The sequence below is a fragment of the Apostichopus japonicus genome, chromosome 22, assembly GCF_037975245.1.
Source record: "Apostichopus japonicus isolate 1M-3 chromosome 22, ASM3797524v1, whole genome shotgun sequence".
Classification (NCBI taxonomy): Eukaryota; Metazoa; Echinodermata; class Holothuroidea; order Aspidochirotida; family Stichopodidae; genus Apostichopus; species Apostichopus japonicus.
In genome coordinates, this window is record NC_092582.1 from 24,217,467 (window position 1) to 24,234,717 (window position 17,251).

The window sequence follows — 17,251 nt, forward strand, 5'->3', positions numbered from 1 at the left end:
CTTTACCCCAATCCCAGTGTGCTCTTCAGTAAGTTTAGTCTCGCCCCTCTGCCCCACTCCCCTTCAGACACCTTACCTGGACCCGTTACCACTCTCCCTTTGCCACTCCCCCTCCCCCTCTTGTCGTACATAATCGCTTTTAGAGGGCCCTTCAAATCCTTCCGTTTCTACCTGATAACATCATCACCGTTTTAGTACACACAGTAGGCCTACTCTGCTTGTACAACAGTTTTCTGCACAGACGATTGATTCAAACAATTTATTTCTAAAGTAAAATAAGTTAACAGTAGAGATGACACACCTGGATCTCCCGTAAATACCTAATTAGCATAATAATAGATGTCAGGAGCCGGTTATAGCTGATGAATAGAAAGATAAACGAGCCACGTGTGTATTGCACACCTGGAATGTTATAACTTAAAATTGTCATAAAATGTAACCATGGAAACTGACGCTAAGTAGGTCAGTCCGTGTCTAGCCGTGGCTGGGAAAAATGCAAGATCATTTTATTCAATACTGGTTAGATATATTTAGTAGTCATTCAGTGATATGTCATATGCCATGATATTGCGACGTGTTCACATTATTATTCTTTGTTTTTATATTTTAAATGAGTAAACTTGATTTCGTTGGTTGTTTAATACATCCCTCACTTGCTCCTCTCCCTAATTTGATAGAAGGATTGTTTTATTTCCCTTTCTTCGTTTTTGTTCTGTATGTACTTCTCGTTGGTATTCTGGAAGTCTGCCTATTTAGCACATAATTGAATAGCCTTAATGTCACTCACATATATCTAATATGTGACTACAAACATTGCGGGCTCTTAATCGCCGAGTTTTATGGAGAACATTTTTGTTCTGTAAAGTTGATATGTGCATAATCCCATTACGACTTATCAAGCTAACATTAATTACATAAAAACATAAATTAACTATAATCCATATAATTTGTCTTTCATTTAAGCTGTGAAAAATTTCTTTTAATTGATAAACCATTTATTAATATGAAAATTGAACGTTTCGATTTCTCCTTAAAGTTAGCCAGCAGTGTCTACTGTTTTGTTCTTATCAAATAATATCAAGTGACTGTTAAACGTCTTCGACACTTATGATGAAAAGTGTAAGCACCCTACAGGTGTTTATAGTGGCATCTTTATAATCAAATATTCATTAATAGTGTTTGCCATTACAACCAATAATAGTTTGGTTTAATCGTACTGAATATGCGAGATGAGATATTGTTCGTGTTTAGCAGGGAATAAGTATTACGAAGGTTCATGCCGCCTTGCCAAATCTGAAATATTGTCATAATAACCAAGAAATCTATTAAGTTAATATATTTAGCAACATTTCTCAGCCATAAAACTTAAACAAGAAAACGACAACACGAACAAGAAAACAAAGCACATGAGATCCTTTATGTTTTGTTTAATGATATCTTATATCTCTTTAAATATCAAATTTTATACTGCACTAGTTTTTTCCATCTGCACAGAACAGGTGAAAGCGAATTAAATGATTCCATCGAAGTTTAAAATGTATAATGGACAACGGCAATTAGAAATCAATTTCAAATTTGCAATTTAACTGTTTTTAGCGAATGTGAAAGGGTTAGAGGGCTGTCATCATCACCTTCAGACTTTCTTCCAAATGGTTTACATTATTGTAATACCACACTAACAGAATGGAGTACAGATTTCTAACCCTGGTACACAATGAATGAACCTACGAGATAACAATCGGAATCATACAACTGCCAGGGTCATATCCAGGTCAAATATGGCCATTGCCAGTGAAAATCAGAAGTCTATACCAAGTCAGTATCCAATCAGAACCAAGGTTAGCGTGGTTCACCTATTGACCTATAATAATAAAAAAAACAGTCAACCACACCCCCCCCCCAACTTTCTCTTCACAACCATACTAAGAAAACAAATAAGGAAACAAGCAGGGCTCTTGGAGACCGCATGACCCATCAAATAACAGTAACCAGGAATACCTACCAATGTGCCTTTGGATGTACAGTTGATGAAGTCAAGGGCGTAGGAACCGGGGGGCGCCAGCCCCCCAGTGAAAAATATGAGGGGCGGAATGATACTTCGCAAGTCAGAAAACCCCTTTTTCATTTCCAAATGAGAAAAAAATCTCATTTGAAGCACCAAATTGCATCTAAGGCCAGGTGAAAATGCAAAATTCTTTACAAAATGGAGTGGGTGTTGAAGTGTACTATATTGCACCAAATTTAACATCTGAGGCCACCTGGAAATGCAAAAAAAATCCAAAGGGGAGGGGCACCCCCTCCCCTTAGACCCCTCCCCCAGGCCGGCCTTCAGTCTTCAGCCCCCCCCCCCACTCAAAAGCACCTTCCTACGCAACTGGATGAAGTTATAATATAATTACCGCATGCTCTGCTTCCAAAGACACCTTGGAAACAGCAGTCTTAGCAAAGCTACTTGATATCGAAGTCGATCCTCCTCCCCCCCCCCCCTCCCTGCCCCTCAAAAGTAAAGTTGATACGGTCCATGAACGCCCTGTACATACATGTCTATTGCTGAGATAAAAACAAGACAGTTATTCATTCGATAAATGAATTTCTTGCGTCATGATTTGCGATGTTTCACATGAATCATGGTGGTATGCTGATTAAAAATGTATACTGTGATAGTCACATGGTCGTCAAGTTACAAGAAAAGTAAAGGAAAATAAAACAGAAAAGAAACCGAAGGAGGGGTGTTATGTTCCTGGGAATACAGTTAGTAGAGATCTGTGAGTTATTGTATTCTGTCGGTCGCACATCCGGGTTTTTCGTTACGTCAATTCGCAGCGAATAGAGTGAAAACATTTCAAGTAATTGTGCCTAAATATCTTGAATCTACGCTTTCACGAGAACGCATAAAGAGAAAGACGAATGTTCTTCGCATTGACCTCTAGGCATAAGAATGCAAGATTAAGTTGTGCACACTTCGTGACGGGTGGGCTAGGTAAATCAGCATTTACATATCGCTCAGTCAAGTTTTTAACGCTTTATGTTGTTTGCTCTCAATGAATCAACGATTACGTGAGATATGATCTAAGGTTTGAACTGATGAAGAACTGATGATAGACCCAAATTGTGCATACTTAATTAAGGAAAGTCACTATCTTCTCTCAACTTTGTTGATCCATGATATATATATATATATATATATATATATATATATACACGCACAATTGTATCCACACTACTCATTGTTTTCCCAGCCAAATGACGTAATACACGTTATACACTTCGACAATATCGGCGATACATGTTGAAAAGTTTTATAAATAAAACAAAGGTGAATAGTGTTTGGTCTGTAAATTTAAACAAGAATAAACAAATTTAATCAATCTGCCTTCAAGCACATTAACCCTTTGTCGTTTAGCTAATTAAAAAGTCCATCCACTTATCACCCACTTCCCAAGTTCCAATTAAATTTTCATTCATGAACTACTGTAATTGTGTTTGAACTAAAACTGTATTTGTAAGGACCTGGAGAACAAGGATTGAGGTTCCCATGGAAATTTAATAGTTATATTTGATACATTACAATGTTTTCTAAGCAGGACTTTTGTGACACTTCAAAATAATTTTTTTTCCATGTGTCTATGTATACTAAAATTTGACCTCCAATCTCGTTTATCCGTGTTAATCTGATCCACAATATCATTCATATCTTATTTTGAACATATGAAGCGTTATAAATTCTTCATTATATTAGATGGATAGCACGCCAGTCTCATAAGAATCGTTACTATGATGTGATTCTTATCATTACTTAATCTTCACAGGTTTGGTTCATATTTGATTTTAGAAGGATACATTCTACCAGAGACTATTCCGGTCACATCGATCCCGTCATCATTGAAATCAAGAAATGTCAAAGGTAAAACAAATGACGTCAGTACATTAAAAGTATGGTCATGTAATATTAATTAATAATTGGACGCTTTGAAAGTAGGTTGTTATAAATAAAATAAAATAAAATAAAATTACACTATATGGAGCATATCTGAAGTATGCTCTCTTTTAAATTATTCAAATTATTATAGTCCTACATTCCGAATAATGCATTAGGAGCAAGCTAACATAAAATATCACAAAGTATGTAGGCAATCAGGACTGGAAATTACTCCGTATGTGGTGTGTAAGAGTTAATGAACATAATAATATTCCAGATACTGTATATGACAGTGTATACATAACACGTGTTGAAGCATTAAACAAGTTATTTAAGAAAACCTTCAAATATTCTAAGCATAATCCACTTGTATATATCGCATTTAATTAACGTAACATGCTAGGGATAGTTAAGGCACCCATGTTTGTGGTTTATTTATTACCAGCGAAATAGGATCAAGTAACTGGTGCAATGATTGTATATATGAATGCTATAAAGTACGTCTGCTTACATGAAAGGTACAATACTAGTTGGAAGTCTTACTATGATTATTCAAAAACAAATTAAGTATGTGCTGATATGCTTATTAAGCTACATATATCGCAGTTTTTCATTAATTTCAAATTAATCGATATAATAACATTTTATTGGATCCTGTCTTGCGTCACCAATACCTGAACAAATAAACGCATAATAAGCGTCGCAGTAAGTACTTGAGCAGATATGCGCACAACAAGCTGTACCACCAAGTCAAATATATCCATACTGAGGTAGCCTATATAGGGACACATCCACATCAACTCTCAGATTGGTTTGTAATACTGCTGTTGTAGATTAATTAATTGAACTTTGGGGAAAATCTTACATCTGACTCGAAATAAACTAGTAAGGAAACTGAGCACCGAAGATATTCTATAAAAAATTATTTCAAGGTTAAATGTCATTTGAGATCAGCAGAGGTCAAAGTCTGCAAACATTGTAAAACACAAAAAATTCTCAGGACAGTTTGGATGTATGTCAATCTTTGTATGATTATTTCGAGTCATCATAAGTGCTACCTTATTATCAATGTACTTTAAACAGAGATCTGTGAAAACTTTGTTGAGGGTTATCTTCTGATATCAAATTCCTAAAATATTTCACTAAGTACGTCACTTAATTTTTCATGCATATTTTATCTCTGATTATTTACTTTAAGATAGGTTGTGAAGTAGTTTCACGCATGTCACAAATAGCTCGATTGTTTGTGTAAATAAAAGTAGAAGTTTAATTTTGATATATTTTATTAGATCGATAAAGTCACTGCTATAAGTCCAGGTTGTATTTCTATACAATGTTAAATTCAATAAATTCTCCTTTAAATACCTGATGCTCGTTAAGTAACTGGACTACTTAGTCTGACACACAGGTTATAAGGTCAGCTCCTACAGATGCACCACAGAATATACCATGATAAGTAAAACAATACCTATGACGTCGAATGACATATCAAACTATTACAAATTTGTCATTAACAAATTATATTGTATGTCAGCTATTAAATAAAATCATATTAAAGTTGAGTCATAATAATTTTCAAAACTGTGGATAACATTTAACATTTAGGACTGCACTGAGAAGCCTATGTCATCATTTACTTTTCCTTAAAAAGCAGAGATTTAGCATATTGTAAAGCTGAATATCTTGAAAACCGGGATAGCTTTACAAACATCACGAGCAATCAAATATTTCATTTCCCTGTACAATATCACATTTATACTAAGATTCTATCTAAATTTATTATTTAAATTAATTAAGAGTAATTTAAATACATACAAACCTCTCTATCTCCATCCCTCAACATTATTTCTCATACTCGTACACATTGTACGCTATTTCATTGTTCTGTGTTTAAAGGACACATCAAGATTCCCATTGTTAATGGTGGAGTGACGTCACTGCTGATGATGTCATCATTGATCAATCTCAAAGACAGAAGTAGTTAGTGTAAACAACACATTTTCCCCGATCTGGTAAATGTTTGACTATATAAGACAGATGTGTGTTTAATAGCTACTAAATTATCTCTTGAGGAACAGCTAAGAGAGAGATTTAGAGAATATGTAGTCAAAGTCACATAAGTTTGTGCATTATTTAGAATTTTCGAAAACGTTGATATTTGGAGGATTAACTTAGTGTAAGTGTATAAAACTTAAATTTATGATTTCATTTTTGGACACTCTCATAACTTATTCCTCCGCCCTCCACCCACAAAACCCCATCACCCTATCCATTTTGCAAAGCGAGGTATCAGCTGTCACCTGCACAGTGTTCCTACACCAATGATTATTCTTATAGTACATTTTGGAGAACATTAAACAAAGGAACTCTGAGCGTAAAACAAATAACCTTCCTTTACCGAACTGGAATGCTCTCAGATCCAGCAGTCCTCTTACATGGAGACTGGCTACGTGGTTTTAAAAATGTTTTGTTTATTATTAAAATACACAATTTAACTTAAGTTAGCTATTCAAACAAAAATCAATTTTTCTTCTTTTTTCCATGCTTTTAAACAGTGTTTAATTATGTCTCTCGTGATGTGTGATGACGTCACTGATGTCGGGTATTCTCTGTTCAGTTCATCATCTCATGGATCATTATTCTTGATCTGAGCATCGAATACTCGACTATCATGAATTACTTAATTTAGTCCAATATTCGTTCCTATTTTTGTTGTTTCACATGTTTCATGTAGGCTAACTGTATAATTGATCAGATATATTAATGAGAAGATAACAATCCTAACCTGATTGGTATATAACTAAGAGGATAATGGTTGTAAACTGATCAGGTATAAACCGAGATGATAATGATAGTAAACTGATCGTTAATCGTACTGAGATATCATGATTATAAACTGATCAGCTACACTACTGAGATGATAATGATAGTAAACTGATAAGATCAAAGTTAAGGAATCAACCAGATTGATCACTCAGCTGATATGAAGTTATCATCGAGAGCCAACATAAATCGGGCGAATATATTGATGGTTTCATTCCAGACCAAAAAACATTAAGTATGCACTTATCATTAACATATTTCTCTTTTATGTTTTTCATCAGTTTGGAATCCTATCGACTATGATTATGACGAGTATCGTCGGCTGAATCTACAAACCGGTCAATGGCAGGTAAGAGATTGTTCACCTTTCATTCAGCTATTTCTCATAATGCAAGTCCGGTCAACTTGTTTGCGTTTTGCTGCCCTAGCTCTGTTTCCAGTCCCCGATAAGTGTTAATAAATCAATATAGTGATACATTATCTGTGAAGTTTACGTGTTGCTGGTAATAGTAGAAATTCCGATATAAAGAAAGAACTTTTAGAGATCTTCCCGCCCTACTTCCAAGGGGTGGGGGTGGAGAGGGCGGATGGAGTCTTGCGTGCGGACATTGTCTAAATGAATCTCATTCAGCGCTCTCAACGCTTAGTTCTATATTGACACACCCGTACAATGTCCATGTCAGTTTGAGACCGTTGATATTGTTAACATATTGATATAGCTAAAAATTGACTTTTGGACAGGTTTGCTATATATTGTGCAATCGTTTTTGACACATGCCGTTTTATTAATATTCGAGGTTGTGAATTTGCATCCAATAAACTTCACATTTATTCTGAGATGAAACCGTATATGTCATGAATGGTGTTGAACAAGTCTTTTTAAGTTTCCTTTTAAGTTTTGTGTTGTTTATCATAACACATAACAACAGTCGTAACAGTCCGATTAACTGACCATGTATCTTACTGTACCAGCTCCCTGGTTTTAACTGGTCATGTTTAGGTTTTAGTTGTTTCTGTTGGTGTGAGACGTGGGTCTGCCATGCATGGTTTTAACACTAATAGATATATATTACTTGTTTCAAGTAATTACTAATCAAATTAAATTTAACCATTTCTATGGTACTTTACGAATTGGTCAAATGCACAGAATGGCGAAGGGGAAAATTTGTAAGTTAGTAATAGAAACAGATGTATCATGGGAAATTTGACCTTACAAACTTATTTTAAGTTGGTTTCTATACTTTCGTAGTGTTTAACTCAAATAATGTTGCGAATTAAGTCACTGGGAAGATGTTTTAATTAAATTAAATAAAGCTGCATGCTTCATAATAGGTTATAACTTTGACCAATCCATATGATATTCACACATAACTGGATAACCCAACTAATTAAGAGATCTAAATATGTAAGTTCAATCACATGACTGCTATTTATACTAGTGAGGTATTTATCGTCTACTCAGATTCAGACAATAATGTGTCCCACAAATTAATTGTCATGTTTTATTTGTTTGTTTCCAAACCTTTAAGATCTCTTCCTACTCTCATATTTCATGGTGTGATTTTGGTGAAATAAAGTAACATTATTTTTCAAGGTCCTTATCTTTCATTTTACGGCCAAGTTTGCTACCAGCAGATTGTAGCAAAAACAACACAAAGTACAGAATCTAGAAATATCCATTATGGTATTCTGCCTTTTGAATTAAATTTTGCTAATGAATTAACTTTGTTCCTTAAAATTCTTCAGGGGATTTGAATGATCACTTGTTTAAATTATTATTCATCCATATTAGTGTATACGTGACTGACATAAGTGTGTGTGTTTAAGCAGGCTTAGATATAATGAAAGGATGGATCTGGTTTTATTTGAAACCAATAAACTCTGGTATATTCATCTGAATGGTAATGCTTGCCATGGTCTTGGTCAATTGTACATATGAAGAGAAGAGGAGCTTTTTTAACTACTAACAATTCAAGGAATAAGATGTATATAACATATTTTTTTTTTTGGGGGGGGGGATTAAATTATATTTGTGTAAAATGGAAATAAATTAAAAAGTAGAAAGAAACTCTGTAGAAGTAAATGTAGCTCTACTAACCCGCTTCGTTCTTCTGTAATACGGATACCATGGTAACCAAAACATATGCATTCCTTTGATAAAATATGAATATAAGACAAGTACTCGTATATTTTCCCGCGGGTATATTGTATATATTCAACTAAAATACCATTAAGTGCACGATACAGTGGGTGTTCAATACGAATAGTTCATTTCTACTCAATACGATAGGAATTGTCCAATCAAAACTTTAAAGGAATAATTATTTAATGGAAGATCTGTAAATGTTACAGATTATAATTTTGAGAATTTTTTAATCTGATTTTATCTTTTTGATACACCGTTATTGATGATCCAATTATCCCTCGCGACCAAAATGGTATAAGCAATGCTATAACTGTTATATCACCTTTGACGATGTCATAAGAGGGATTTGTTTGAAATACAGACTAAGCTGATTTACAGATACGACTGTCTGGTATAACAGACATAGCACATAGTCATATAGTATATTGATATAGCTAGGTATTCTATTGCAGTCGCTACGGACTAAAACATGTTTGTTTACATGGATGAAAGTGCTACAGTATGCATAGCTATAGAGACTTCACTAGTTGATATTCTAACTTTAAGATATTGATATAAATATACAGCTGACTTTTTTAATGCATTTGTTTCAAACTGACAGATCAGTGAGTAATTGGACATTAGTAGGTGATACAGTTCACGGTAGGTCAGAGCGTTCAACTAGGATATGATCTTCATTTTCCCGACACTCTTGAAATGTGCGCATTGTTACATGTTGTCAAGTGTCTGCTTCCTGTCAGGCTCACAGTATACGTTAGAAATACCTTTGACGATATTACGACGTTTTCATCACCGTTTCATTTTCCCGAGCTTTGTTTTTTGTTCACTTTCTTTTGGGGCTAGAAAACTTCTTTTCATATTTTATTATAAACTGTCCATACTACTCTCTTTCAACGCTCTTTCATCTGATATGGAACATATTCATGTGTTCCTCAAGCAGCCATATCCATTGTTGTGTTATATTATTCATTTAACATGAAACGAAACCTTATATAATCGTAAATGTTTAGATAGATGTGTGCGCATTAATGAAGTGGTAATTAATGTAATCACACGTCGCACTGTAGGACATTATTCGAATACAGTAAACTTGAACCCAATATAGGACAATCGGTCATAAAATTCCATGTATTGCCTAATTATCGTAATAGCATACTTTCTCTGGTTTGATTTGTTATTTATAAATGAACATATCAAAGATGAAAAACAACTTCGTTAAATATTCTAATGGAGGTGGGGGGGGGGTAGGGGGGGAGTAGCTAGGTCCCGAACTGAAGTAACGATAATTATATTTAAAAAAAGAAATGTTCATATGTCAACGACGAGGAGTTATTTGTCCAGGAAGTTTGTATCGTACAGTACAACGTACTTCAGAAACCCTTGTGACGAGGTATGGTACAAATAACATGAGGTATGGTACAAATAACACGAGGTATGGTACAAATAACACGAGGTATGGTACAAATAACATGAGGTACGGTACAAATAACATGAGGTATGGTACAAATAACATGAGCTATGGTACAAATAACATGAGGTATGGTACAAATAACATGAAGTATGTTACAAATAACATGAGGTATGGTACAAATAACATGAAGTATAGTACAAATAACATGAAGTATAGTACAAATAACATGAGGTATGGTACCAATAACACGAAGTATGGTACAAATAACATGAGGTATGGTACAATTAACATAAGGTATGGTACAAATAACATGAAGTATGGTACAAATAACATGAGGTATGGTACAATAACATAAGGTATAGTACAAATAACATAAGGTATGGTACAAATAACATAAGGTATGGTACAATTAACATGAAGTATGGTACAAATAACATGAGGTATGGTACAATAACATGAGGTATGGTACAAATAACATGAGGTATGGTGCAAATAACATGAGGTATGATACTAATAACTTGATATATGGTACAGATAACATGAGGTATGGTATAAATAACATGAGGTATGGTACAAATAACATGAGGTATGGTGCAAATAACATGAGATATGATACTAATAACTTGATATATGGTACAGATAACATGAGGTATGTTACAACTAACATGAGGTATGATACAAATAACATGAGTTATGGTACAAATAGCATGAGGTATGGTACACATAACATGAGATATGGTACAAATAACATGAGGTATGGTACAAATAACATGAGGTATGGTACAAATAGCATGAGGTATGGTACACATAACATGAGATATGGTACAGTACAAATAACTTGGGGTATGGTACAAATAACATGAGGTATGGTACAAATAACATGAGGTATGGTACAAATAAATGAAACTAAATGAAGTCTCCCTTCCACGCACGTACTCCAGCACTTTCGTCCTATTTCCTAATTATTTTTGTCCTTCTTTCTCCGCATGTAGACCCCTGTATGCTCTCCTTATAGAAGTAATTGCCTTGTGAATCAATACAAATTCTCAATTTTAAAGTAGAGAATATTCAGACAGATAAATCCTTATAAAACAAAATGAATCTATCGTGCTTGCAATGTCTCTCTTTAACACCGTCTCAGTCAAAAATGTTTTATTGGTGAAAGATCGATGCATACTTTTCATCTCTAGAATCGTTACGTTGTGACGTCACTGTACGCAGTAATACAACAGTCAGTAAATGTTACTCGGTTCTAATAGTTGCAGTTGTAATGGGATTTGAGGGATCCATATTGATTATATTTCATTATTTATTTAGATTAATGTATATATACGTGACTGATATGAATGTGTGGGTCCAAGCAGGCTTATATGAAACGGCAGATCTGTTTTTAACTTGAAACAAAGAAACAAGTGTATTTTTTAGGTAGATTTCATCAATTATATAGATGTTCTGTAACATTCAAGGAAAATTGAAGTAGAGGTAGTATAGGTCTACTGTACTTAAAGGTGTTAAATTTAAGAATTATATTTAACTTTAAAGAAACGTCTTTTGTACCATCCTTTATATGTACAGTACTATGAATAAGCAGCAGCATTATGATACAAAACAAGGCAACGGTGAATCTGAACTAATAATGGTTTAAAATATTTGCATTATTTCTTTCGTCTTTTGAATAACTACTGTAGTAATGTGTAAAACGTAGAGTCCTGAAGGAGCCTGGGCCAGATAGGGGGAGGGGTGGGGTGTTCAAAGTAACTGGTAATGTGGTTGATTTTAAACAATTACCACCCGGCAAATAATTATATTCAAGCGCTGACAATAACATAATGCAACATCCTGGCCTTGTATCCTCACATGGTTCCTGTTGTTATTAGTACTCTTTCCACCAGAACCATTCAATATGTCTGTATCTTATAGTATAAGACACACTCTGGTGTAGTTGAGTCCATTGATTCCTGATTCCAAGCCGAGTCCGAGACTACTTCGTCCGAGTATGGTATACTCTCGAGTTCGAACAGAGTTCTATAGAGTATATGAGCAACCCAAATCAAGTCCAAGTCCAGCTAATACATAGAGACAAAGCATTGACGAGCTCACACGGTTTCTGCCTATACTAGTCTAATAGACACACAGGGAGTATCTGTTGCATAAACCCTCTCTAATCTTTTATAAATATACAGGCCGTCGTTTCCAGTCCTGGACTAAAGTTTCCTTGCCTAAGTTGGACAGAGTCAACTATTGCGAAACTGATTATTTGCGCATGTTCAAACTCCCAATAAACAAACACACGGACTAATTTAGAAAGAAGAAAATCCATGCAGGTTTTATTATATTTCATGATTTATTTCAATGTTTACAGATCTACACTATTCTATTTAATTATCCCATTGTATCTGTTATAGTATGTGTTGATCAGACAACTGCATATCCCAAAATGTCATGGATTATCTGTACACGACTAACAGTACGATATGAACAGACCATCTAAGACTAAGGGGTGGGGTGGGGGACCAGTATGCTGCTTTTGCTTTTTGCTTTTTCTGACATTAAATCGATCCAACTACGAGTTCTATCTTTAAATACTTCTCTCTTTTCCCTTCTCGTCATATTCTCTGTCGTTCAGGATAACCACCTGATTATCTCAGTGAGTAGTTGGTGATTATGACGTCACTCCGTTTTCGATGACGTCATACGGTGGTTGATGACGGGTTTAATACTAACATTGCCTTCCCTATTGAGATGATGTTGGTGTTTATGTTATTAAGTCCGTGTATCTTACAGTGACGAGTCTGTCTCCTATATTGACTTTAGTGTGTTCAATACAGATGTGTGTTTACCTGCCAGGAATAATTTACTGCGATATTTGTGAAGATATATCATTCTAACGTATACATTTTTGCTTCGTCATATCATATTTTCCTGAAATTCAATTTTAAAATCTCATGGTTTTAACCTTTCTCTTCCTTTCAGGTCTGTGACCGTGAGGGTAATCTACCAGGAGAAGAGGTAAGAGAGACAAAGATTCATGTTACCGTTAATTAGTAATGATAATCTTAATAACAGACAAAAGATGTGTTAATTAATGTTGAGCAAAGAAATAAGGCAAAGGAGTATTATACTTTGTTTCTCATCAGGGGGAAAGATTTATAATTGACGTGTATCGAACAGGGAATTTAGATAAACCAGTTACAATTTTATATCTCGTAACGATCATAACACTGTTCTCAATGTCAAGTTTAGATGCGGCCTTAATAATCTTCCTTACACACACACTGTCAAAGAAATGATAAACAAAGAAACAAATAGACCTTTAAAAACCAGGTTATTCCGATGTTATGATGTTTTAAAGTCTCACACAAACTTGGTATTTACCTTCTAAAAGTTTCAGCTTTCCAGGCAAGGTTGACTGTTAAAGGAAAGGAAAGGTGTGACCATTTTCTCCAAACACAAAAAAGGCTAATTCTAGAAGTCTCTACTCAAATCTCCCATAAATCTCTACTCTGGTATTCTTTGATCATATAAAATCATTAGAATCATTCTCTGGGATCGGGGAGGGGTTGGGGATGGTTAGGGGGGGGGGGTGAGCTAAGCTTCTCACAGAAATTCGGAAAACGATGCAATAAAGTTTGCATGTAAGCATCATCACATAGCCGTCAAACAGGAATAAAAAAACAAAAAAATAAAAATATTGAAATTGAAGAGATAAACTGATCGGCTCTGTTGGTATGCAAGCTGATTTACTGGGTTTTGAGGGTATCCGTTGGGTTATACCATCATTATTATTCATTGTGATTGGAGAGGGTCCATTGTGACATAAACTGGCTAACTCAGAGTAGAAACCATTCACTGTGGAATGTGAGCATACCAAGCTGTTGTTACCAAATATAAGGAAACTAGAAACAATATAAAAAGTAAATGCTTTAATATCTAAGGGATCACGTGCATCAGGTAATTTACAATGAGGGTCTCTTTAGACTGAACTGACATGATAGCAACGGCGTAGGTATTTAATGAAGATGAACCTACGTGTTTGTGAGGTGACTTCTCAATATTTACAACAAAAAGTCAAAATCAAGAATAAACACGGCAATTGAGCAATATACTTAAATCAATTTATATGTGTCAGTCCAGAACGGCAAGATATACAATTAATTTAGAGAAGATTGTTGTCTAAAAATGGATTGATTTCTAGCACAACCTGATACTGTTAGTATTTAACCGTGTAATTGGACATTTTTAATATTAGTTTAGAAACAACAATAATATCAGTCAAATTGAGATATAGGCCTAAGACATCATTCTATTTTATTTTCCAAGTGATGATATTAAATTTTCAAATATTTAATATGAACATTAATCTTATAAGCATATCGCCTAAACACATTTGAAAACAGATGGCGCATGTTATACCAAATCAAAAGGTAATTTTTTCTTTGTTTTATTTAAATTTGTTTCATTATATGTAAAGACACCTGACTAGTCCAGCTACCAAACAATGTTCTTATGGATGTTTTTTATGTCTTCTTTTTCTAGAATTAACACAAGAGCTGTTTTCATTTTGAATTAAGAAACGCTATACTGATACTGAACAGAGAAACTAACAATATAGTAAGAAACTTTTAGGAAAGTACTCTGGCTCACAATTTCTTATTTTGGATGTTACTGTAAGCCCTGTAGCTGCAAACTAGCAGGTTCCCAGACATTGGTACTATGGTAACCACATATGCCCGGATGCTGTGGGATTGGGATGGTAGTGAATTCTGGTCGCGAATAATTTTTAGAGGAACAGTGATTTTCAATCATAGTTGTGTCAATTTTCGCATTGGGGTCCCGGGATGCCATACAAAATACTTAAAAACTTGATTTCAGGAGTTGTTTAGACTTCGTAGGCATTATGCCTCCGGGTCAAACTAGACCATTGACCATTGGGTATTTAGCAGGCACTTGACCGTCGGAACATTCACAGGGCAACGCTTCAGACCCACTGAACATTGGCCTGAGTCCGCCTTCCAACCCCCCCCCCCCTCGTCCCCCTGTTCATCTCTAACCTGTGTTATTGGGACTACTTTATAAATCACCATAGATCTAAATTCTGAAAGATTTATCCTTCATTAAATTATAGTTTTGGAGAACAAGGTAACACTAGCAAACAAGACTCTGTCTTGCGCACTATAATGTGTATTTAAAATTAACTCCTAAACTGTTAATAGTCTTTGCAATATAATATGCATTTATTATTAAAGCCTAAACTGTATAATATTCCTCCACTGAAAACAAATGTTGTTAACTATAATAACACAAGTTCCGCCATAACAAAACATAAGAGCAGAACCCGATCTAGAATGGCCAAGAGAACCAACTAAAATAACAATCCCGTTATATGTCACTAATGGTGACGTCGTGGAATTTCCTTATTAAAGGAACAACAGTATAAATGTCAGATAGTGACACGGTCTACTCAACATTGTACTTAACCTTTAAACAAAGTTTAATCAAATTGGTTTCAAAGTTCTAGAGGAAGAAGGGTGAGGGGTGGGTCCAGCTGGGAATATATAAACCACACTGATGGATCAAACTCAGGTTACCTTCAGAATGAAGTACACTGGTCATTTTAACACCCTAAGAATGCTGACCCTTCACCAGCTCTTGAACCCTCACCTTTGTATTGCATAATCACGTGAGTCAATGTCCAGTTTGATTTGCCTCCTACATTTGTGAATTCTTAAGAAAAGCACATAATGAGAGCTGAGTGACCTAGATATGTTTCTGTAACGATTACATTAATGTTTGAAGGAATTGTCGAACTTTCATAATGATAAGAATGTTAAACCCTGCAGCTCAATTGAAAATGGCTACTCAACTTGACGGGATCAGCTTATAAACAGGACAGAACATTTCCCTGCATCTCACCAATGTGTTATAGTACATTGGGTTGCATTGATTGAGTCATCGTGATATCAAGGGGAAATCCCCTGGATAGGTCATTTGATGGTTACCGGCAGGGAAGAGGATGGGGTGTGGAGATAAGTGAACTGATTCTTGTACAGTAATCCTGTTTTTACACAGCAATCACTGTTATAGATTGGGAGAGGATTAGATCCTTGAGTTATGAGTCAATAATTGTTGACATAAACTTTTCAATTTTGTTACGTATATACTTATTTTTAATATTTCAAGCAAACAGTAGAACCTTTTTATAGAATCCAACCTTCACAAATTAGTCATGACAAGCACGGAATCAAAGCGAACACAGCATTAGTGACCATGGTTTCATGGATTTAGGCTCCATGTGTATATCATGTTCAGTACTAAAATATTCGCAGGACGTACTCGTTAGAAATCACTAAAATAATAACTGAAATAATAACAATAAACAGGGCAAAAATTGGCAAGACATTTGAAAACATACAAAGTTTAATGTAACATGAATCGATTGATCTGAAATAACACTTTTAATATGGATGCATGTGATTAATATTTACAACATTTAACTATACTGCATTGTCTTTGTTTCTGTATTATCTTACACATATTCATTACTTTTATTTTTCCTCTTGTTTAGGGATTCTTAAAGGAGAGTTACAAGTTGAGCTTGGCGAACTTCAACCGGGCAAGGCGCAAGTAACTGTCAATACAGCTGAATACTCTCTACCTTAGTATTTAACATTGTATTTGTAACAGTGATTGTCTGCTACTTTTAATTGTAAAGTCTTAATATATTAAATATAATCTCCATCAATAACCAGAATTTGTATTCCTGTATCTGTGATTATCTAATGTTATCTGGTCACTAATGTCATTTGCTTCAACTATAATTGGTTTTATTATATTTTTCATTAACAAAGATGATCCCTGATTAAATGTATGGAAGGGGTGTTGTCTAGGTATTACTTCCCCATTATTCCACGAATAAGTATTTTGCTTGACCCATTTATTATGATAACAATGA

The 17,251-nt window shown here is 34.7% G+C and overlaps 2 protein-coding genes across 12 annotated transcripts in view; one reads left to right on the forward strand and one right to left on the reverse strand.

The window, feature by feature from the left end:
* The window catches only part of LOC139963637 (uncharacterized), a 664,171-nt gene that overhangs the window by 406,480 nt on the left and 240,440 nt on the right, over positions 1 to 17,251 (reverse strand). The gene's annotated exons all lie outside the window — the stretch shown is intronic.
* Positions 1 to 17,251, forward strand: part of LOC139963619 (uncharacterized) — a 90,777-nt gene that overhangs the window by 67,951 nt on the left and 5,575 nt on the right. For 7 of the 8 annotated variants that reach the window (XM_071964582.1, XM_071964583.1, XM_071964584.1 and 4 more), the window contains exons 7-10: positions 3,810 to 3,904; positions 7,024 to 7,091; positions 13,273 to 13,308; positions 16,865 to 16,923. In XM_071964582.1, coding sequence (XP_071820683.1) covers positions 3,810 to 3,904; positions 7,024 to 7,091; positions 13,273 to 13,308; positions 16,865 to 16,923 — 258 coding nt within the window. Of the gene's footprint in view, positions 1 to 3,809; positions 3,905 to 7,023; positions 7,092 to 13,272; positions 13,309 to 14,835; positions 14,892 to 16,864; positions 16,924 to 17,251 lie in introns of those variants that run through there. The other variant, XM_071964591.1, reaches the window with a different exon arrangement.